Below are 25362 nucleotides of genomic sequence, written 5' to 3'. Positions count from 1 at the left end.
ACTTATATCCCAAAGAGATCATAAAGAAGGGAAAGGGACCTGTATGTGCACAAATGTTTGTGGCAGGTCTCTTTGTAGTGGCCAGAAACTGGAAGCTGAGTGGATGCCCATCAATTGGAGAATGACTGAATAAATTGTGGTATATGAATATTATGGAATACTATCGTTTGGTAAGAAATGACCAGCAGGATGACTTCAGAGAGACCTGGAGAGACTTATATGAACTGATGCTGAGTGAAATTAGCAGAACTAGAAGATCATTATACACTGCAACAACAATACTATATGATGATCAATTCTGATGGACATGACCCTCTTCAACAATGGGATAAACCAAATCAGTTCCAATTGTGCAGTGATGAAGAGAATCAGCTACACCCAGCAAAAGGACTGTGGGAATTGAGTGTGGAACACAACATAGAATTCTTACTCTTTCTGTTGTTATTTGCTTGCATCTTGCTTTCTTTCTCAGTTGTTTCCTTCTTGATCCGATTTTTCTTGTGCAGCAAGATAACAGTATAACTATGTATACATATATTGGATTTAACATATATTGTAACACATTTAACATGTATTGGACCACCTGCCATCTAGGGGAGAAGGTTGGGGGAAGGAGGGGAAAATTTGGAACAGAAGGCTTTGCAAGGATCAATGTTAAAAAAAATTACCCATGCAGATGTTTTATAAATAAAAAGCTTTAATAAAAAAATATAAAACATAAACAAAAAATAAATATTCCTTTTCCCTAGACTCCAGTGGGCTAGCTAAGTGAGAAGAAACTCTTTTAATTTCACACCTAACATGACCTAAGGGTAGCCATAGTAATCCCATTCTCAAACCCACCCTCCTCCAAAAACGAAGGATGAGGTTCTTCTGGAATACATCAAAGCCACAAAAAGAATGAACAATGTCATTCCAACACCAAATAAGGTCCATTAAATCTCTGTCAGGTAATACTAAAAAAATCAAAACTCCATCTTGGGGCTATGCAAGTAAACAAAAGAGACGATGAAAGGATATGTTCAAGAAGCTGATTTTAATTTAATAAGCTATCGTGTATTTAGGTGAAAAGCATTTTTTCTTGAAATAGCAAGACAAATTTTAAAAGTCACTGAAGCAAATAGCTTCCATCACTGCATCAAAATATAAAAGCAATATTTACATGAAAATGAAAATCCCCAGTCTAATGAGATCTCATAGACAAATCTCCACAACATACATCCCAGAGAAATACACTGAGAAAAACCCTCGAGTCAAATGAATGATTAAGTAGAAAAACCAATTCCATCAAGTTAGTTGATAATTGTGTAGTAGTTGGAGAAAAGCTCTTCTCCTTGCTGGATGTCCCTGAGTGCCACGAGAACCACACATCGCAATGGGCTATTAGAAACAAAGATGGAGAACACAGATTTGATTAATTAAATCTGATCGATCAACTTGGTATATTAAAAAGTAATGTAGATTCACATCTTTAAATACAAATGTAGTTGAGATAAAAATTACAACTAAAAGGTTCTGTTTCTTCTCTTTTGATTCCACCTTAACATCTTAATTTTTAAATTTAATTTTATAATTAATCCAGAAGGGAACAGAAGCTTTTTTTCTTTCATCATTAACACATAGCAAAGCAGGGTCCCAGTAAAGCAGAAATAAAGCAAGCATCATTCTGAAGAGAAATCTGATTTTCCTGAGTTCAAATCTGGCCTCAGACATTTACTTAGTTGTAAGTGAACCTGGGCAAGTCACTTAATCCTGTCTGCCTCAATTTCCTCATGTGTAAAACAAGCTGGAGAAAGAAATGGCCACCCACTGTAGTACCTTTGCTAAGAAAGTCCCAAATTGGGCCATAGAGAATTGGATGTGTGACTGAAAAACAATACAAAATAAATATTTGCTCATGCATAAGCTGAGAGGAAAGGCAACCTATAGATGAAAGAGACCTACTCCAATGCTCTCATTTTATACATGAGGAAACTGAAGTTCAAGGAGGCTAGGAAAAGTCAAACAGCTACTAAACAGAGCCAGGATTTGAATCCAGCTCCATTGATTCAAGGGTGAGGGTTCTCTCCACTGTACCATCCTGCTTCCCCAACTGAGCAGACCAAAATAACCCAAATGATTAAATGAGATAATATTTATAAAACACTTAGCAGAGTGTCTGGCACATAGGAAATGCTACATAAATGTTTTTCCATACCTTTCCTTCCCAATTGACATGTTTACTTCTAAGAAAGTGGATTCTCTGAGCTTGCTCACTTTGGGGCCTTCAAAATGTTACTTCTGCAGACTCAGCATGGAAAGAAAATGGTTTTTTCTATTTCAAACTACAACATGTTTTTTCATTCTTTCCAATTGTACCATATTTTTTTTTAACAGTCATTTAAATGGGAAAAAGAAACTATTCATAATTAGTATTAAGTTGGTCCCTTTCCTCAACCAGAGCTCCCATGTGTGAGTTTCTGAGCCCTGGGGAAATGGGGAGCAAGGTACTTTAAATTGATTACAGAAAAACTTCATTTGAAGAAGTTGAAGGATGGGAGGATTAAAGAATACTTTGAAAGAAATGTCTTTTTTAAAAATATTGTCTACTTTACCAACAAAAGCAATCAAAAGGTAAAAATAAAGTTAACTTCAAAATTACAATTTCTAATAGGTCTACATTGTACAATAATATATTACAAGACTCCTAAGTTATATATCTTAGACATTCTTTTATTTAAAAAAGAATCACATCAATTAAGTGATTCAGGGCAATTCAAATAGACTTGTCATAATGGAAAGAGATATCTGCATCCAGAAAGAGAACTATGGAATCTGAATATCAAAGCATAGGATTTTTACCTTTTTTTTGGTTGTTGTTTGTATACTTTTTTCTTTTTTGCTTTCTTGTGTTTTTCCCCTTTTGATCTGATTTTTTTTTTTTGCACAACATGATGAATATGGAAATATGTTTAGAAGAACTGCATATGTTTAATCTATATTGGAGTGCTTGCTATCTAGGAGAGGGGGTGGGGAGGAGAGAGGGAGAAAAATTTGGAACACAAGGTTTTGCAAAAGTGAATGCTGAAACCTGTGTTTACATGTACTTGAAAAATAAAAAGCTATTAATTTTTTTTACTTTAGTAAATTATGCCTCAGAAATTTCTTTATTCAAAAAGAAGCCCATCTTTAATATAGGAATTATCACAAATTTCCAGTTAGTGGTGGCTACTCTATGATATTTAACTGAATTGAAAATAATGAACCCATTTAAGTTACAAAGACAGTCTTTTCACTATTTATAAATTTAATCTGTCACCAATAAAATGTCTCTGAAGATTGAAATCTTTCAAATAAATAAATAAGCATTCTTGAAACCATTTGCAGCCTCTTCTAATACCTCTGACACTTCACTGGATGTTCCTTTCATCTTGCATAGGTCCTGTTTCACTGTATCCACTTCTAAACATGTTTTGGAGGTTTTTTCAGGTAGCATTTTTCATTTCAAAGAGTCATGTATTTATACTACACAGGAAAGGGACAGGATACCTGTTTTTAATCATTAGCTACCTTCACAGGAATCTGTATGTGGACAAGTAAGGTCATTCAGTATCAACAAGGCTAACTAATTTCCTATATTCTGATCCCAATTTTCATCTAATGCTAATATGTCCCAGAGGATGGAAATCTTGCTTTATCAAAGTTATTCTCTTTTTGGACCAAATACTCTAAGTCTTTGCTAAAATATGTTCTATAGAATCTTAGTGTTCTGTTCAGTAGGAACAGGGAAATGGATAGGACCTGTGATTTAACTGATTCAGAGAAATCCCTTACTCTTTTTGTTGTTATTGCTTCCATTTTGTTTTCTTTCTCAGTTTTTTCCTTCTTGATCCGATTTTTCTTGTGCAGCAAGATAACTGTATAACTCTGTATACATTTATTGGATTTAACATATGTTGTAACACATTTAACATGTATTGGACCACCTGCCATCTAGGGGAGAAGGTTGGGGGAAGGAGGGGAAATTTTGGAAAAGAAGGCTTTGCAAGGATCAATGTTAAATTTTCTCTAAAAATTTTCTCTAAAATTTTGGGTCAGTAAGATCTCAAGATCTTTTGGGTCAGAGATCTTAAGAGAGCTACCTAGAACAGAGAAATTAAGAAACAGGTCTAATGTCACACAGCTAATACACATCAGAGGTAGGCCTTGAATCTAATGTTTTCCTGGCTCCAGGGAGAGATTCCTATTATATCAGGCTTCCTCTTGTTCTGTTCAATATGAAAGAAAATTCCCTGGGAAAATGTCAATGCTAGCAGTATATCTTGCTTAAAATACTATGAATTCATTATAGAACAACTTGGAGAGTATGAAAAATAGGTTTAATTTCATCTACTTGTTTAAAGATACCCCCAACCTCTCCTTTTAAAAGAGGTTTATAATCCCAGGCAACTCTTTCCTCTGTTTATCTCTCCCTCCCATCTTTTCATCAATTCATCACTTAAGGATTCCATTAACAGATTTCAGACCCTAAATATGTTTTCAGGAATTCTATTCAGCTTCGTCCTAAGAAAAATAGGAAATAAAACATGAAGAAAAACATAGAAACAAACCACTGTTTTCAGAGAAGCTGACCTTTGTATGTCACAACTGTACATGATGTTCGGAAGATACTGCTTAAATTCTAATGGAAAAAGTTCAGGCACATCAAATTCCTGATAACATACATTAGCTTCTTTGTCTAGGGGAGAGAGAGAGAGGGGGAGGGAGAGGGAGGCGAGAGAGAGAGAGAGAGAGAGAGAGAGAGAGAGAGAGAGATTTTTTATGTGAGTAATACATTTTTTTTCTGAATTTAACCAAATAAGATTAGCATTTCCACATACAAAGCACAAAGAAAAAAGGACTGCAACAAAGCTACAAACCGATCCCATGTACAGCCTGCTTTTCCCTCCACGTTTACAAGAAATTAAAAATGTTATTTTCAAACCTGTCAGGCATATCTGTGTTTTCCACTGACCTTGAATGAGAAATTAAAAAAGAAAACATTTCCTGTAATTGCTGTAATATTTTGTATAGTAATAAGCACCCACAAAATAAGCAGCCATTTCAGACTTATCCTCTGCTCTCCACATGGTCTGCAGTTCATAGAGAAGGTAAATCCAAGCCACACAGGCAGCTGAAGTCAGATTTAACAACACAGCAAAGATACAACTCTAGTGTGACCTGCTCAATATTACTATGTGAAGTTGGGAAAAAAATAACCAGGAGATGATTTTGAAGCAAGGGGAAATGTCAAAATATCATGGTCAATAAAGGCAATGGAGGGATTTGTTTCCCAATAATAAAACAATCTCCCTGAATATGGTTCTTATAGAGCTGTTCTCTTACTAAAAAGAGCACCCAAAATGTCTTAGCAGTCACCATCAGTAGGTGTACCAGTCTGATGTTGAAGCAATCCTGCCTTAAAGGAAAATCCATCACATATTTTCCCTACATGCATGATTTACTTCTTACATTGCCTTCATATTTCCTATCACAGCAACTGGTGCATTTTATATATCTGGTCCTAAAACTAGAGTCTTTTGAAAGCCAGTTATTTTCAAATTCTTGAAACAAAAATTGCTGCAAATATTCTGATAAAAAAGCTTATGGAAAGAGGCCAACTTACTAATTCAGAAGCTGAAAACTAAGTGAGCTATCCATTTCCAGCTTGTTTTTTAAAATTCCATTAATTTACAACTTAAGTAAAATGGAAGAATATTTACAAAACCATAAACTGCCTAGATAAACAGAAGAGAAAATAGAGTAACTAGATAGATTTTTTAGGGGAAAAAATTGAAAAGACTATAAATGAACTTCCTAAGAAAAAGCATCAGAACCAGATGGATTTATTTACAAGTGAATTCTACCAAAATTTAAAGATCAGCTAATTCCAATATTAAATAAATTATCTGGAATAATACGCAAAGAAGGAAAGGAGAAGAAAGAGGCAAATTCTTTTTAATGAAATAAATGTAGTACTGACATTTAAACCAGAAAGCACAAAAATAGAGAAAGAAAATTATAGACCAATTTCATTAATAAATATGGATGCAAAAATCTTAAATACTCTAAGGCTTTGCTAGTAAATGTTTGGGGTCCTTTCTCTTCCACATTTGTTTTCTGAGGAATCCCTGCCACTATAATTCTCTCAACAAGGATCACCTTTGTCCATTTTTCCAACCCGCTCCCTCACTTCTGACTTGATTTTAGAGTTGGGTGCCATGGCACTTCTGGAGGGATGTTCTAGGCTGGTTCTGTTACTGCTTTGTTGGGGAATGGAGTGCTGTGTTACTCCAGAACAGGCTGGGGACCTGCAACTTTCAGTACTCCCCAAAGGGTCTGACTCAAACTAAAGTATGACTACTACCCTCTGTTCTGAGCTTTGCAAGTCCCTGTTCTAGGTATGGGTCTGAGCAAGAGCAGCTGCTGCTAGACTCATTCTGTTAGCCAGGTGGAAAGCTCTATTGATTCAGAGCAGCAGAATTATGGACTCCATCTTTGGTCTAGGATTCTGGTCCTTGTTACTCTTTTGCTGGCTGGACTGGAGGTTGAAAGTGAAATCTTGCTTTGTACCTGAGGTTAACCCCACACAATTCTTGCAGTTGCCTCCAAACTTCCTCCTTTCTCAGCACTCACCCCTGGGATTCCCTCCCCAGGAATTCCACTGCTACATAAAGGTCCCCTTCTTAGGATGCCCTGGATCTGCAATGTGACTGGGGAGAGAGCAATGGAGCTGGCATCTGTCCCCATCCCAGTGCCCTGCTAGAGGTCTGGGACCACGTCTTCTGCTGGCACACACCCCCTGACTGGTACCAGCCCCCTCAGTGCCAGGGCGAACCTGATGCCAGTCCAGACCCTGGCTGAGTTGGTTGGACAAATAACTCCCTGTGACTTTTTCTAGATTTTCCCAATAGGATGCAGTCTAGTGCATTTCCTGGATCTGTTAGGAGTTTCTAGAGAAGATCTCACTATCATTCTACTATCTTGGCTCCCTTCACCCCCTTCACTTTAAGGTGAAGCTGCTTTAAAAACATCACCTCATTTAGATGCTATTATTATATGCATTTTGCAGATGGGGAAACTGAGGCCGAGAAATCAAATCACACAGATAGCAGCAGTCTGAGACAAGATCTGAATTCAATTCTTTCTGATTCCAAGTCTAGCGCTCTGTCTACTGGCTCACCTAACAGCCAAATAATCACCGACAATTATATATAGAAAGCTTCAAGGTTTCCAAAACCTTTAAAAAATATCAGCTTATTTTGTCTTCTTAACAAAACCTGAAAAGCAGGTGCTATTTTAACTCCATTTTATAAATGAAGAAATTGAGACAGAGAGAGCTCATTAAGTGATTTGTCTACAAGCTATTCACAAGGCTATTCACAAGTGTGGAGGCCAGATTTGAATTCAAGTTTTGTGGATTCCAGATCTAGTGCTCTCTGTGAATTGCACACATAGCTTCCATGCTATGTTCCCAAGAAAAAACAAAGGAGAAATTCAAAATTCTGGGAAGGAGAAATCAGTGAAAGCTTCATGGAGGAGCTGATGGCTGGAGTGGACCTGAAAGGACAGAAATAATTCCTAAAGGGCAGAGATCATCTAAGCAAACTCTCAGAAGCAGGAAATGAGAATAAGTCATGGGTCTAGTTTAGCTGGAACATAGATTACATGAAGACAAGTAAAACTAAATAAATGCATGTATGTAAAGTGCCTTGCACATAGCAGAAGGCTTCATACCTCTTTTGCTGGCAATGGTCAGGAATTGAAAAGTTCTGAGATTAGAATGATATATTGAGAGGAGCAAATGGGAAAGCTTCTTCAGGAAGCATGAATGGGCAGATGGAAAAACAGAGGAAAATTTTTTAAAAAACCGCTAGGAAACTGTCCAAATTATCCAGTCAAGAGGTAACACAGCCCTGAGGTGGTTGCAATGGAAATGGAAAAGAGAGAAATATTGCTGAGCCTGAATCAACAAGAGTAGGGGACTAACTAAATGTGTGTGTGTGGCGGGGAGGAGGGGGGGTTGAGTTAAAAAGGAGAAATCAAGAAAGATGCAAAGGTTTCCAGCCTGTGACCCAGAGCAACATGGTAACATCAATTATGGTAGTGATTGAGTAAGAGAGAAAAACTAATTATGAGGGAGGGATAAATAGAGAAATGATAGAGAATACAGAAAGAAATAAGAGATTAGATAGATAAATGATAAATAAAAGAGATAAAGATAAGATGATAGAAATAGAAGAGACAGATATTAATAGAAAGAGACAGATGATTGATAGATGATAGCCAGAGAGGAAACAGACACCAGAGAGAGTTAGAAAGATATAGTTTCCAGAAATAGAAAGAGATAAAAAGAAAGAGATAGAGATAGAAAGAAATGATAAGAAAAGCGGTTATGGATGATAGATAGAGAGGAAGAGATAGATTTGGTAGAAAGAGACAGAAAATTGCTAGATAATAAACTGCTAGATAGAGATAAACAACACTGCTTTGGGAGCAGCCAGGTGGCACAGTGAAGAGAAAACTGAGCCTGGAGTCAGGAAGATCTGAATTCAAATGTGGCCTCAGATACTAGCTGTGTGACTCTGGATAAGTCACTTCATCCTTTTTGCCTCGTTTCTTCATCTGTAAAATGATATGGAGAAGGAAATGGCAAACCACAACTGAAAAATGATTGAACAATAAAAGGTGGCTGACACAGATTATAGAGAAAGAGTTAAGGAAAGAGAGAAAGAGGGGCAGCTAGGTGGCACAGTGGATACAGCACCAGCCCTGAAATCAGGAGGACCCGCGTTCAAATCTGGTCTTAGACACATAACACTTCCTAGCTGTGTGACTCTGGGCAAATCACTTAACCCCAATTGCCTCAGCAAAACAAAACAAAACAAAACAAAACAAACAAAAAAAACCAACCAAATAAATAAATAAAATTTTTAAAAATAAAGATAAAAAGATAAGAGATGAAGATGGATAGAGAGCTAGATGATATGGGTAGATAAATTATATCTAAACAAATGACATTTTAGGTAGAGACAGAGAAGAGAGAAATATTGGTAGAAATAAGATTGATAACTAGAGATATTTAGACAATAGAAAGAGATATAGATTAGAGAGACAAAATTTGATGATTTACAGAGTACTTATTTATTGAGGGGGGCAATTAGAAGTTAACTGACTTGCTCAGACACAGCTAGTCAGTGTCTGAGACTTAATTTTTAACTAAGATCCTCCTGACTCTAGGGCTAGTGTTCTATCCACTCTACCATGTAGCTGTCCTGTTAGACAGCTGTTACTGTTACTCTGTTAGAGTATTTATTAAACATTTATGATATACCAATTATTGTGCTAAGTATTAGCTATACAAATATAATCCATATTTTTAAGAAACTTACAATTTAAATGAGAGAAAACAACTGAAATGAAACTGGAAAGCAGAAGTACGGAAGAGTGGGGTTAGGAAGTGGATTGGGGACCTATTTCCCAGCATGAAAAGGCAAAAGCTAACCTGTTTGTGCTGAAGAACCTAGAGAAGAAGTCTAAATTTGGGAGTGAAGAAGAGACAATGATGTAGGAAGCATAGTGCAGAGATAGCCAGGAAGTACGAGCTCAGCTTTAGACAAGAGGAATTTAAGGGATCCATAGTCGTACAGAGACAACTAATGAGCAGTTCGAAATGTGGGACTGGAGAGATGAGAAGCAGATGGGCCGATAAGGGAATCATCTTCAGAGGGATGAAAAGTGAAGCCATGGGAGTAGAGAAATAAGCTAAAGAACATAAGACAGAGGAAGAAGAGCCCTGAAGAATGAGGGAGAAACAAGGAAGCAAGGGAGAAAAAGTAATGGTCAAGGAGGAAGAGCATCCATAGATAGAAATGTGGAGGAAATATTTATCAAGAACATGGAAGCCCCAATTTCTTTCCTATTAGCTAAAAATCTTGCCTCATCCTTGACTGAAAAAACTGAGGCAATCTACCAAAAGCTCCTTCCCTCCTCCTTATCTTACATCACTCAGAAGCCTTTCCCCATGAACTCCTTTACTTCTGTAATACATGAAGATGCAGTCCTTTTTACAATAAGTTAAAATCCTCCAGTATGAGCTCTTGATCCCAGTCCCTCCCAACCTCTCCAACAAACTGCCCCCACACTCATCCCCAGGCTCCGATGAACCCACCATTTCTCTCTGTTTCCTAACCAAAGTGAAGCTCTATTTCCTATTGCCTACACACATACCCATCTCTCCCCAAACCTTAAAAACAACCTTACCTGATCATCTGTATCTTTATATTTTATCTCTCACTTCTTTTCTTGGAAAACAGCCATAAACATCTCAAACTCAACAAGCCCCAAATCCAACATTATCCTTCTCCTTAAACCAAAACCTCTTCTGAAGGTCCCTATTTCTGTCATGGACACTGCCATCTTTCCAATCTACCAGTTTTATAGTACCAGGCTCTTCCTCTCCCTTCCTTACCCCTTCTCCTCTCCCATTCAACGAGTTGGCAGTTGTTTTAATTTTACCTTCATAACACACCTTGTATCACTCACCTTCTCTCACTCACATGATGAGCAAACTCCATTTTACTATAGGACTATATCCTCTCTTTTACTCTAGACCCAATATATCATCCAACTTCATCCCCAAAATTCTTTTACCCCATCACAGTCTCTTATATTCTATAGCCACCTCACTGACTTCCCTGCATCTCATCTTTATTTTCTCCAATATGGGGGTTACATAGCTGCCTGACTGAGACTTTTAAGGCGCAGGGGTGACTAGGACACTCCCCTTCTAAATAACCTTCCGTACCTTCTTTAGGAGAAAATACAAATACCTTTCTTTGTCACCTAGAACCTTCAGTCTACATACAAGCTAACTTTCCAATCGGATTTCCCATTTTTCCTCTTGATGAAATCAATATTCCAAACTTGACTCCTTGCTTTTTCCCATAAATCTTTACAATTACCTCATTTGAGATTTACCACAACCTCTAATATAGATGATATTACTATTCCCTTTTTAATGCGGAAGGAACTTAGATGGAGGTTAAATGACTTGCCCTGGGGTCACAGAGGTAGAAAGTGTCTGAAGCTGAATTTTGAACTCCAGCCTTCCTGACTCTAGGCCCAGCCTCCTATCCTATAACATCTAGCAGTCCAAGTACAAAATGACTTTGTGTTTGTATATATATGCACACATGTATATACATATATGTAAAATGTGTGTATACAGATCTGTTTATGTATATACACGTGACTGTATATGTACTTATACATATATGTATAGATAATATTTAATTATCTGTATGTATTTTCTCTCAACACTCTCCCCTTTTCTTCTTTAAATAGAAAATAAATTCTTTGCAGGCAGGAATTCTTTTATATTGGTCTGTATATCTAGCACCTAGCACATGGGAGGAATTTAACACATGCCTGCTGAATTGAATTGACTATTCCTCTGCTAGGGAGCACAGTGGATAGAATAGCAGACCTGGAGTCAGCAAGATTCATCTTCCTGAGTTCAAATCTGGCCTCAGACACTTATTAGCTGTGGGATCCTGAGCAAATCACTTAATCCTGTTTATCTGTTTCCTCATCTGTAAAATGAGCTGGAGAAGAAAATAACAAACTATTCCAGTATTTTTGCCAAGAAAACCCCAAACAGGTTCATGGAGAGCAGGACATGACTAAACAATTACTACAAGATAAGTTCCACAAGGGAAAAAAAATCATGTCTTATATAATTTTTGTACATGCGAGAACGTAAACTTCTTGAAGTCAGGGACTGAGTTTTGTTTCTGCTTCTCCAGGCACAAAGCCTTGCATTGAGCTAAATAAATGCTGGCTTACTTGAAACTGATTATCTCATCAAGCTCCTACCAGTGTTCTGTACACAGTGGGCACCTGTACAATTGATCGCTGAATCCAATTCATCAGTACAATCTGTTAAATATAATTTAATCCTTCTTTGACGGTTCAAAATCTTGCATGCCTATTCAGCAGCATCATTATGAACATCAATCATCGCTGTGCCTTAGATATAAAAGATGTGGGACTCACAGGGGGTTAGCCCAGCAGGGAGTGAAGGAGTTGTTAAGTCCGTTTCTCTCATTTTATAGCACTGGAGAGAACTAGTGGGTTTACCAAAAACCACTCAGCTAGTAAATGGCAAACACTTTGGAACCTACACTCCAGCTCTTTCTAGACTGGTCTTAAGGTACACTGGCCAGAGTCCATTCTAGAAATTTTAATAATAGCTAACATTAATATAGCACTTACTATATGCCAGATTCTGTGCTTTATAATTATCATCTCACTGATCCTCAAAACAATGGGGAGGTAGGTGCTATTATATCCCCATTTTACAGATGAAGAAACTGAAGCAAACATCTTACATGACTTGCAGTCACGTAGCTAAGCTTTGGGGCTGGATCCAAATGCAATTCGTCCTGACTCTAGACTCAGCATGTTATCCACTTCACCTAAAAAACTGGCTATTTTTTTTTTTTATCTGATCACAGTCCTCTTATACTCCTGTTTTTCTACAATCTTAAAAAAAAAAATCCACAGATTAGGATTTACACAGTCGTTATAATTTACAGGACAGAACACTTAGTCCTGTCTTGTGCTTTATGTACTATGACTGAGTAAAAGATACAGAGCCGGATTTATCTCTGTGTTCTGCATTCTTTCCAGCTTGGTTCCCCCCCCCCCCTCAGTTTCTCTCTCAACACTGTCCCTCTGGGCTTTCTGGAGCTACGCCCATGTTTGCCACAGCTTCCCTCTTCTGCACATCCCGGAAACCTGTCTCTTGACACTTTCCTTCTTCCTTCTGTCCCTCTAGTCACCTCAACTTCTGTTTTCTTCACTCCTGCACACGTAGGCTAGAATCTTAATGATTTGTTAACTGTGCTTAGCCTGCCTGACCCTTAAAAATGCTCAGTAAATATGAGGACCAATCACCAAAATCATGGAAATTTATCTATCCCTTTTAATTCTTCTGACAGCTTTTGTCACCTATGATTTATTTTCTTAAAAAAAATGTATTCAAAGTTCCACTGAACCAATTTAAACTATATTTTTAGAAAAAGTCTTGGGAAAGTGATAAAATAGGAGTAAAAACCATCATTCCAGTCCCATCGCCCCCATTTACCAGCCATGTGAGTCTTTTTTTGAGTCTACTTTTTTATCTATAATAAAGGGGTGACCCCATCAACCTCACAGGGTTGTTGCAAGGCTCAAATGGGCTAATAAAGACACAGATGGCATGCTCTGCAGATGGACAAAGCTAGTGAAGGATGGCAAACATATTGGATGAAAGATGGGATCTCAAAAGACCTAATAAAGGGTCTGGACTTCGACAGCCCTGAGGTTCCATCTGCCTCTGAATCTACAATGCTAAAAGCGGTGGACACATCTAAAAAAGGTAAAATTTAATTGCAATGATACTGGGGGTAAGGGAGGCTATGTGGAGTGGGGGAGGCATGCCTGGGCAGCTGTTCATTTCCAATGGATCCAGGGGGTAGAGGGGACTGTAGGCCCAGTTTAAGGCAACAATGTGATCCCGGTGCTCAAAGAAAGCTCACTGCACCTTAGGCTACATTAAGAGAATAGAGTGTCTCTCTAGAGTATCATGTTCAGTCCTTGGCGTCATTTTTCAAGAAGGACATTAATAAGCTAGAAGCCTAGAACTGGAAGGTCCTCAGAGACTCCTTCATTTTCAAGACATCTAGCATTTATATAGTACTTTAAGTATTACAAAACCAAATTAACAAGTATGTTCTCATTTGATCCCCACAATAAGCCTGAAAGGTTATGACATTTAGAAGTAATCTTATTATGACCCCCAATTTATAAATGAAGAAACTGAGGCAGCAAAGGTTGGATTTCTTGAATGAATTCTGGTCTTGGTGACTTCTAAATGTCATAACTTGGGACAGCCAGATGGTACACTAGACAGAGCAGCAGAGGCAGGAAGACTTATCTTCCTGAGTTCAAATTCAGCCTCAGACATCCAGTTATATCATCCTAGGCAAGTCACTTTACCCTGTTTATCAAAGTTTCCTTATCTGTAAAGTGGCTAGAGAAGGAAAGGGCAAACCATTCCAGTAACTTTGCCAAGAAAAATCCAAATGGGGATGATGAAGAGTTGGACAGGTCTGAGAGACAACTGAACAAGTGCAAAGATGGCACCACCTGATTTCCATGACAATGGTACCTAATGAAAGCTTTTTAGTTAGGAAACAACACAGCAGGATTTGAATTCAGAGTCAGTGTCGATACCACTGTACCATGCTGATTCCTACATAAGGAGAACCAGGATGCTCAAAGCATACTGTGTAAGGGGCAGATGAAGGAACAGAAGAGAATACTCAGATGGTACGGTCCATGAGTGCTGTCTTCAAGTAACTGAAAGGCTGTTTTGTAGTTAAGTCCATTACACTTGTTCTGTTTTACTGCAGAAGGCAGCATCAGAAATAAGAGGCAAAAACTGCAGACAAATTTAGGCCTGACCTAGGGAAAAGTTCCCCGATAAGTAGAGCTATCTCAAGATGGAATGGCTTTCTTTCCCTGACTTTCCTACAAATCTTCAAAGAAAGGCTAGACTTGGACCACTTTAGCAATGATATAGAAAGCGGTCTTGATATATAGTCTTTCAAAAAGCATGGCTTGAGATCCTCCCCAACTCTAAGATTTGGTCATGCTTGAAGATACCATATTCAAAGCATTTGAGAAGCAACAAACTAGATAAATATAAGCTACAATGGCAAAAACATTTATTTACACATTCAGTCATTCTCTAGAAACTCAACACAAACCAGATACGCCAAAAAAAAACTTACCATTGGAGCAGTTGTTCACATACTGTCCCACAGCCAGTGGATTTTGAATCTCTGATGTCAGCCATGTACTGTCACTCATTTTAAAAGGACCAAGTTGGTCCCTCCCATTGCATGATCTAAAACCGGCAAAAATATTGTCTCAAAGATCAATCTCATCTAATTGGAAACAGAATTTTAAAACATCATTGATACTAGAGTTCTCACTAAAATGTATTTTTCCATCTTCCTACTACTCAAAACCCTCAAAAAAACAGATTCCACACCCCAATGCCATTCACCAAATATTACTTATCTATTTGATAAGACAGTTGCTATGTAAGAGCTCTTTAAGTGGATTTTTCAATGAAAGTACAAGGTATAGTGGAAAGAATATTCAATGTGGAGTCAGAAGATGTGTGTTAAAATCCTGGTTTTAGGGGCAGTTAGGTGGCGCGGTAGATAGAACACCAGCCCTGAAGTCAGGAGGACCTGAGTTCAAATCTGGTCTCAGACATTTAACAGTTCCTAGCTGTGTGACTCTGGGCAAGTCACTGAACCCCAATTACCTCAGCAAAAATAAACAAACAAAAAAAAAAAAAAAAAAAAAGGAAAATAAGATGGCAGCTGAGTTCACAGAAACTAAAGAAATCACCAAACTAGACAATATAAATAGATAAAGCCAAGGACAGAACCTTGAAGGATATCCAAGGTTATGGGCATGAAAGTCCAGCAAACATGACTGAGTGGTCAGACAGACGGGAAGAGAACCAGAGGAGGTCCAGTATCCTAGAGAACGGAAACTATTCATGAGGGGTATAAAAGTATACCTCTCAGAAGTATAAAAGACAGAAGAGAGGTCATGAAAAGTAAGGACTAAGAAAGTTAGGTGTCTTAGGTGGACAAAGGGCCAGACCTGGAATCAGAAACTCTCATTTTCCTGAGTTCAAATCTCGCCTCAGATATTTTCTAGCTGTATGACCCAGGTTGTGTCACTTTCCCTGTTTGCTTCAGTTTCCTCATCAGTAAAATGAGCTGGAGAAGGAAATGGTAAACCACTGCAGTATCTCTGTCAAGAAAACCCCAAATGGGGTCACAAAGAGGCACAAACACCTGAAACAACTGCAATGTGAAATTATCAGTATTTCTGAAGAACAGCTTCACTTAAGTGATGACATTGAAACTATTTTGCAAAAGAGTTAAGAGAGTGAAAAGATAAAGTAGAAGCACCAAAAGGTAGATATCTTTTTAAAAGAGTTTGTTAAACACCAAAGAGAGGAGGTACATTGGGCATTATTAGCTAATGGAGATGGTCTCAATCAAGGATTTTTTAGGACAAGTGAGACATGGATATGTTTGTAGACAGCAGGGAAGCAGCCAGTAGACAAGAAGTGGCTAAAGATTAATGAGAGATTGAGGAAGCAACCTGCTGGAGTAAGAATGGAATCAAGAGTTTATCTTGGCAAGGAGAAAGACCCTCTCTTTGTGTAAGACAAGTGAAAGAGGAGATAGTGAAAGATTTCTGAGTGCCATGAAATGAAGAGGGAATAAAAGGGAACCCTAATCAAACAGTCTCGAGTTTTTCAGAAAAGGATGAGATGAAGTCCTCAGATGAAAGGGTGTAGGGAGGGATACCTTGGACGCTTAAGAAGAAATGATAGTTTGGAATTGCTGCTGTGGGAAAGTGAATTGATTAGGGAGGTTTAAAAGGATGACCTTGCTGCAATGAAAGACTAATTACGATTATAAAACATAAATGTAGTGGGCTCAAGCATCACAGTTTGGTCATTTTCTCTGGCTTGATAAATAGAAGTGAAAGTAGTGAATGTAGAAGTAATCTAAGGGTGAGGGTTTGCCAAAGTAAGATGGACAAGAGGATGGAAAGAAAGTATGGCTGGGAGTGATGGCCTGAGAAATATGACATGGAGGATAAGCAATGAGATCTACATAATGACAGTTAGGGGTTCAGAATCATAGGGATGGGAAGAGTATAAGTTAAGGCTTGGAAATGTGTTAGCTATAGAGGAATGAATCCAGTGACAGAAGAAAAAATCTTATGATACAAATATTAATGTCCATATGTATCTGTGACATGTGCCTGCAGACAGAAATGCCCAGATTTCTGCCATGAAATCTAAAAATGGGCATTTTCTTGCTTCCAATACCAACTTACCGGTATACAACTTTTGATATTCCTTTATCATTTCCATCAATAAGCATCCCATCTAGGCATCTAAAAATGAAGGGATTTCCAATGGATTGGAAAAAAATTGGCTCATGCTTCTGATACACTGTACCTATTAATACAAGAAGATATGAATATGGACATATTATATCCACAAAAACCTGCTTATCTTTGTTTTAAGGAAAAACTCAAGGTTACTTTTTTTTTCTAATATGTTTTTTATCCTTTTGTAAGATATTTAAAGGAATTAAGAATGCCTAAGATATTTTAGATGCCTAATTATGTTAACCTCTCTATCTCTTTAAAAAAAAAAAACCAACAACAAATTGTTAAGAACATTAAACTTTCTCTTCTCTGACTTCTGAACAAATCTTTGTGAAATGTTAAAATGTCTCATCACACAGCAATGAAACCTATAAATCCAACAATACAAAACAATTATCTTAGCTATTGACAATTCGACTTCGAATTTGGAGGTCATTTTTACACATCTAATTTTTAAGAGTGTTTAGTTTCTATAATGACTCCTCTGAAAAATGAGTTTAATTCATCTGAAGGAAGAAAGGACACAGCTGTTTTTGTTCAGTCTTATCTGATTCTTAGTGACCCCATTTGAGATTTTTCTTGGCAAAGACTCCGGAGTGATTTGCCATTTCCTTCTCCAGCTCATTTTATAGATGAGGGACTGTGGCAAACAGGTTAGGGGACTTGCCCAATATCACACAGCTAATAAGTGTCTGAGGCCAGATTTGAACTCAGGATGATGAATCTTGTTGACATTTGTGTGCACTATGGTGTCACTTAGCTGCCCTGCTGCAGTTTGGGAGTCCTCATCTCCATTTCATGAGATACCCAGTGCTCTATTTTCTGTACTATCTAGGAGTCTTCCAATAAGCAATATGGGATAGCAAAAGAAAAAAAAAAAAACTTTGCTTTTAGAGACAGCAGTAGATATAAGTTCAAATTGTGTCCCTGCTTTGCTAACTCTATAACTACAGGCCAGTCACTTAATTCTCTAAACCCTGGCTTTTTTCATTTTTAAAATACAAAGAATATCTGTAGCATAGACTTCAAGGCTTTTGTGAAAATCAAATGAAATGTTTATAGGAATCTGTAAACTTTAAAAGCAATAGATTAGGTATTTTATTAAATGAGGATAGAAACAAAATCACAAAAATAAATTTTTTGAATGTTACATCTCTGGGGATGTTTATCTTTTAAGAAATCATTCACATTTTTTTAAGTAATCAAAAATGCTGAAAATACCATAGGTACTTTTCTTTACTATAGTGTATTCTGTAGTCACTGAACAATATGGAAATTTTCTCCAAGTGATTCAGAGTCACTTTTAAGAGTTATAAGAGACTAGTTTGGGGACAGTGAGGAATTAAGCTACTTGAGTGCCCTGGGTCACATGTGTCTGAAGCAGGATTCTGATCCAGGGCTCCCTGCTGTAGGTCCTCTGCTATCAAACTGTGTACACCCTTTGATCCAGCAGTGTTCTACTGGGCTTAAAAAAGATCATAAAAGAGGAAAAATTACCTTCATGTGTAAAAATGTTTGTAGCAGCCCTTTTTGTAGTGGCAAGAAACTGGAAATTGAGTGGATGCCCATCACTTGGGGAATGGCTGAGTAAGTTATAATACATGAATGTAATGGGATATTATTGTTCTATAAGAAATGAGGAGCGGACTGATTTCAGAAAAGCCTGAAAAGACTTACATAAACTGATGTTAAGAGCATCAGGACCTAGAGGACAATGTACACAGTAACAATGATCACCTGTGATGGACTTGGGTTTTGTCAATAATGTGATGATTCAAAGCAATTCCAATAGAGTTAGGATGGAAAATGCCAATCCCATCTAGAGATGTACTATGGAGACTGAATGTGGATCAAAGCATAGTCTTTTCACTTTTTGTTTGTATATATTTTTTTCCTTTTGGTTTGATTTTTCTTGCCCAACATGACAAATATGGAAACATGTTTAAAAGAACTGCATATATTTAATCTATATCAAATTACTTGATATCTTGGGGAAGGGGGAGGGAAGGGAGGGAAGGAGGGAGAAGAATTTGTAACAAAGACTTACAAAAATGTTGAAAACTATTTTTACATGTATTTGGAAAATAAACTACTATTGAAAATTTTAAAAAAAAGTTGCCCTCTATCCTCTATGTCCACTGCCTTTCACTGGAATTGCTAACTTTTTAGAATGAAATGCTTCTTTTTCCAATTGCAAAAAGAATGTGAAAATTTTATTAAGTGACCCATGAGATGTTAATCCTATTTTCTATAATGTTATCTATACTTGTGGGTTTCTAAGCTTATGTATCTTTTTCTCTTATGTCTGCTAAGTACTCATTCACACAAATGTACCAGTGCAGAAATTAGAATATTCTCCTGAGGCAGAATAAAAACATAATTATTACAGTAAACACACCAAAATATTGTCTGTGAATAACTTCACTTATGCATCAAACATCATCAAACTTGAGTTGTATGTGAATATGTAAAAGATGTTCATCTTGTTAATCTAGGGAACTCCCAGTGTTAGAACTCCCTCCATCATAAAGGTCACAATCCTTTTGTAACTTAGTATATACGCCCCAAGGACCTATCTGAGGTGTCCAAAAGCATTCATCTAGTGGGTAACATTGGCAGGATTTGAATCTAGGCCTTCAGAACTGCAAGTCCAGCATTCTATCCACTATCCAGAGGTGTCATAGTCTAAGTCAGCAGCCTAGTGCAGATGAACCAGATGAAAACATACCTGGCAAATGTTAATGAAATAAATAAAAGTCCTACAATACAACATAGATAATGCTAGTTTGTGGTTTTCTAAGTCACTTTGGGGGCCAGCCAAAGGGCACAATGGATAGAGTGCTGATCTTGGATCAGGAAGATTCATCTTCCTAAATTCAAATCTGACCTAACATACTTACAAGCTATGTGATCTGGGCAAGTCTCTTAACTCAGATTGACTCAGTTTCTATATCTATAAAATGAGCTGGAGAAGGAAATGGTAAATTACTATCAGGAAAACCCCAAATGGGGTCATAGAGTGAGACATGACTGAACCACAAAAAAAGTCAATATGTAACTTGCAGAGATTATTTCTATTTGAATTTGATACTATAACATGCCATTCCCCCATACACAATAAATTTCCAAACCCAGATGATAATCTATAGAAAATAGATGGCAAGAAAACGCTCTCAGGACAGGCGTTAGTCACTTTTACTGAATCTGTTTTCATTTCATTCATTAGTAAACTTTCTTAAGCATCTACTATGTATCACAAATGTATTGGCAAAAAATTGAACATGTCAGTACCAGGATACATAGATACAACTGCTCCTTTTGGCACAAATCCTTTGGTAACGAAGACACCTTTTCCTGCAGAAATCAATGAACTAGTTTCTCGGGAAATACTGAAGCCCAACGTATTAAAAAGAACTTCTCCTGGCTTGTAGATATTTTGTTGCTGAATGTTGCATCTGGGCAGTTCAGTCCTTTGATGGTGAGTAATCAATAAATCCCGATATTTTGATTTAATGGTTTCTGGAAGCAAGACAAGGATGTCTGTTTGTCTATTGAAGTCACTTACGAACAGAGCCTGAAAGACTTTCAGTAATGTTGCTAGGACATCTTCATCTGGGATAATTTTGTCTCTGCAGTTCTCTGGAACATATCTCAAGGTCCTGAAAATGGGAAAAAATGACTGTTCACTATTCTCTGCCAGGAACCAAATAGAAATATTACTTTCATCTGATAAAAAAAAAAAAAAACGACTTTCTTAATAGGTTTAAGGTTATTGTTCCCAATTGGGAAGTGGGATAACAAAGCTCAAGTATTTGAATTCTAAAAGTATTTAGAATAGCCTGAAGTTATTCTAATTCTGCAGCTAGATTAAACAGTACCCTTGGTCTAAAAATGAGACTTCTTTTTTTTCACCTGGAACCCTCATATTCCAATAGATCTGTCTATAAACATGCTGTAATGTCAGCACAGGGCAGATACCCCATTTATGAATAAAATCATAGGATCACAGAACCAGAGCTGGAAAGAAACTCAGAGACCTATGATATCTCCTCATAGCATGGAGATGATCCTCAATGCATTGAACCTGAAACTGGAAGAAAGTCTAGATATTTCAATTTAGGAAGGTAAGTCTTCCTGACTCCAGGACTCTATCCATTGGGCCACCAAACTGTCCAATTTGATTTTATTTTCCACCTAATTTGATTTCATTTTCAACTAGCTTATTTCTTCCATTTGACTAGGATTGACTATACAGATAAGGAAACTAGGTTCAAAAAAAGTTAAATGATTTGCTCAATCTTGCACAGACAGTAGACTTGTTTCCTTTCCAATACCCTTTACCTCCTCTTTTGGAATGACATAAAATCAGAGAGCAAGTTTTAAAAAGTCCTCACAGATCTAGAAAAGCTTTGGGTATAAGTTTGGCAATGGACTGTACAGTATATGTCTTTGTTTGGGATAACTGTCTTCTGAAGACCAGCTTTACTGAGTATGGAGATGTTCGACCAGAAGGTTGGTTCCAAAGTTATGAATTTCTACACCATAAACTGTGAAGTCTTGAAGCTTTCACATTTTGTGTTGTAGGAATGAATGCCAATGAAATCAGACTTTTCAAAGCACTGAATATGCCAGCCAAATGATTTCACTCTATTCTTTCCCAGCTCTGTCTGCTTGACTTTTAAGAGGTTAAATTAGCTTTTGGATTTTTGTCTTTCCTTTCTAAAAGACAAGTAAATAAGTCCTGCCCAAGATCTCAACTGTATAAATTCACTAAATTTATTATTTGATTTCTGGAGGCAAAGCAAAATCCACTGGGTTTGTAAAAGTTAAAAACTGCTTGCAGTTATTATTATTCAGTCATTTCAGTCATGTCTGACTTGAGGTTTTCTTGGCAAAGATAATGAAGTGGTTTGCCATTTTTTTCTCCAGCTTACTTGACAGTTGAAATAACTGAGGTAAACAGGGTTAAGTGACTTGCCTAGGGTCAGTCACACAGTTAATGTTTCAGTTCAGATTTAAACTCAGGAAGATGAATCTTCATGATTTACCACATAGTTGGCCTGAAGGTTACAATATTATAAATACCTTGAGGCAGGGGACCTATATTGATATCTTTTTCTATAATATAATTCCTATATCTATTTTGTATATTGTTGGTGTTTAGTCATTTCAGTTATATCTGACTCTTCATGACACCCTTTGAGGTTTTCTTGGCAAAAATACTAGAGTAGTTTGCCATTTCCTTCTTTAGCTCATTGTACAGATGAGGAAACTGAGGCAAAGTTAAGTCACTTGCCCAGGGTTCCTTGCCAGATTTGAACTGAGGACTTTTTCTTTTTGACTCCAGGCTTGCCTCTCTATCTACTGTGCCATTGATCTGCCTAAATTAATTATTTTTAATCAGCTTTTTACTTCTATTTGATTAGCAAATTAGTCAATGAAATCTACCACAGCACTAATCCCAATCCATTTTTACTATTAAGAAATGTTTTTACTTCTCCAAATAGCTTGGCTAGTTTGCTTTTATTAATTTGTCTCTAGTATAAGAATTATGTAATTCCAATGCTGATTTGGTGGATCTGTAAAGTTCATTAATCTCTCCAGACCTTAGCTTTGTCAGATATAAAATGGGAAGAGAGGGTTGCAGTAAATAAACTTTAAAATCCTTCCCAGATCTGGGTCTTCTGATGGTATTTGAGCTCATGAGCATATCCTACTTCTTTTTGTATTGTCTCTCCCAGTTAGACTATAAGCTCTCATAGGACAGGTAGTTTTCTTTTTATTAATTGTATCTATTGATGAACATAGATAGGGGTTACTGGATTGGGTTTTTATTATTTAGGCTAGCTACTATTTTACTACTTGTGGAAAAGAGCAGTTTCTTTTGGGGAAGAAATTCCAAAATTATAATTCTGACTTTGATGGCAGGGGCAGCAGTCTAAGAGACCTGAGACTCGGTTTCCTTTTTACCGAAATGCCATTCTCCTTGCCTTACCCTGAAATTCTTTTGAAGATGGGGAAATGTGTCAGTGGGGATGGAGAATGATAAAAAGATAACTAACTAGGGTATCCCAACCAAAGGGAACAGCAATAAATATAACATTCTCCTATCCCTTCTTCCCCCAAGACTCGGGAGAGACCAGGTCTGACTCTTAAAATCCTATTATTTACTATGTGATGGACAAATTACTTAAGTTCTCAGCTTCTCCTAATAATTGTACAACCAGCCTGCCTCAAATGAGATAAAAGTACTTCATAAATCTTTAGCAGGCATTAGTGAATTATTATCATTGGAACTGGGGGAAAGAACTCTACTTTCCCCTTACCTGCAAAACAAGGAAAGTAATTTTCTAACTTGTTTTGAGGAAATGCTTTGCAAATTGAGATACAAACTTAGCTGTTTCATGCTATTATTATCTTCTCAAACCAAGGCAGAAAGGGATTAGAGTTCAGTCCTCTAATTGGAAGCTTGCTGCTGTCAAAACCTTCCATGTAACACATCAGACAAGAAAAACCCAGAATTAAATACGGGTTCTAATCCAGACACTTATTTGTCAAATTTCCTGGAAAGTCATTTAGTGTCTCTGGGCGTCGTTTCCTCATCTGCAAAATTAATGGTACTGAATTTAGAGGTCTTTCAGCTCCAAATCTTTTCTCAAAATACATTTTTATTTTTAAAAATGTTAAATGTTTTATTTTCAAAATCTTTAAAATAAAATTTAAAGTAAAACTTGTTTTTGAAATCTTTAAAAGTTTTATTTTCAAAATCTCTTAAAATACATTTATTTTTAAAAATTTTAAATGTTTTATTTTCAAAATCTTTAAAATAAAATTGAAAGTAAAACTTGTTTGTGAAATCTTTAAAATAGTTTTATTTTCAAAATCTCTCAATACATTTTTATTTTTACAAATTTTAAATGTTTTATTTTCAAAATCTTTAAAATAAAATTTAAAGTAAAACTTGTTTTTGAAATCTTTAAAATAATTTTATTTTCAAAATCTCTTAAAATACATTTTTATTTTTAAAAATTTTAAATGTTTTATTTTCAAAATCTTTAAAATAAAATTTAAAGTAAAACTTGTTTTTGAAAGTTTTATTTTCAAAATCTCTTAAAATACATTTTTATTTTTAAAAATTTTAAATGTTTTATTTTCAAAATCCTTAAAATAAAATTTAAAGTAAAACTTGTTTTTGAAACCTTTAAAATAATTTTATTTTCAAAATCTCTTAAAATACATTTTTATTTTTAAAAATTTTAAATGTTTTATTTTCAAAATCCTTTTAAAAAATGTAAAGTAAAACTTGTTTTTGAAATCTTTAAAATAGTTTTATTTTCAAAATCTCTTAAAATACATTTTTATTTTTAAAAATTTTAAATGTTTTATTTTCAAAATCTTTAAAATAAAATTTAAAGTAAAACTTGTTTGTGAAATCTTTAAAATAGTTTTATTTTCAAAATCTCTCAAAATACATTTTTCTTCTAACATTTTTCTTTATTGTTATGTTTCTACAACCCTTACATTTTCCAGAGTCTCTTTTCCCTCCATTTCTCCCAGAAAGTCACTGTTTATACTAAAAACAAAAGACAGACAAAAAACCTCAAACAGTTGTAAATGTACGAGGCTCAGAGCAGGAAAGAACGCGCAGCCAGGAAGTCCCGGCCTGTGGCAGCGCCCCGGGAGGCCCCGCCCCCTGCTTCCCGCCCCGCCCCCTGCTCCCCTCCCCCCAAGGCCCGGCGATCACGCTCCTCAGGCGGGCGTCTCTAGCACGCGCCGGCGCCCGGCAGGGCCAGCGCGGGGCAGGAGCAGGACGCCGCCGAGGTAGGAGGCCCTGCCGGGAGGAGCACTCTCCTCACCTCCGGTTCTGGCTCAGGTTGAGTGCAATCCAGGGCACGAAGCGGTACTTGTAGCTGTGCCACCGCCGCCGCAGGGCCCGGAGCAGCGTCCGGAACAACATGGAGCTCCGGCGGAGGCCCCGCCTCCTCCTTCAATTTCTAGAACCTCCTGCCCCTCCCCCTCGAACCGGGCCTAGCTCCGCCTCCTTTTTTGTCCCTCTCCCCCTCGAACTGTCCCTAGCTCCGCCTCCTTTTTCTCTCCCTCCTCGTCCCCCTCCCCCTAGAACTGTCCCTGGCTCCCCCTCCCCCTCTACTTCCTCCTCCTCCTCCCCTTCCCGCTGCCCTCCTCCCTTCTCCCCGCCCCCGCCCCCAATTCCCCAACACCGCGTCCCGCAGTCTCTCCTCTCCCTTCCCATCGGCCTTCGTTCCCTAAGCCAAACCCCTTCCGCCGCCCTGCTTAATA

The 25362-nt window shown here is 37.2% G+C and overlaps 1 protein-coding gene across 2 annotated transcripts; it reads right to left on the bottom strand.

Moving 5' to 3' along the window:
• Positions 1-1020: 1020 nt before the first annotated feature.
• SETD9 (SET domain containing 9) lies at positions 1021-25134 on the bottom strand. 2 transcript variants are annotated; one of them, XM_031965248.1, is made up of 6 exons: positions 24921-25125; positions 20356-20723; positions 17008-17131; positions 14859-14974; positions 4612-4717; positions 1021-1380 (listed from the first exon to the last, which is right to left on the bottom strand). In XM_031965248.1, exons 1-6 carry the CDS (start codon positions 25019-25021, stop codon positions 1293-1295), a joined length of 903 nt encoding a protein of 300 aa, XP_031821108.1. In that variant the 5' UTR covers positions 25022-25125; the 3' UTR covers positions 1021-1292. The 2 variants fall into 2 exon arrangements, with proteins under 2 accessions (XP_031821108.1, XP_031821106.1); XM_031965246.1 differs by lacking the exon at positions 4612-4717 and having other exon boundaries at positions 24921-25134.
• Between the last annotated feature and the right edge of the window lie 228 nt (positions 25135-25362).

The sequence above is a fragment of the Sarcophilus harrisii genome, chromosome 1, assembly GCF_902635505.1.
Source record: "Sarcophilus harrisii chromosome 1, mSarHar1.11, whole genome shotgun sequence".
NCBI lineage: Eukaryota > Metazoa > Chordata > Mammalia > Dasyuromorphia > Dasyuridae > Sarcophilus > Sarcophilus harrisii.
This window is presented reverse-complemented; position numbering and strand designations above follow the sequence as displayed.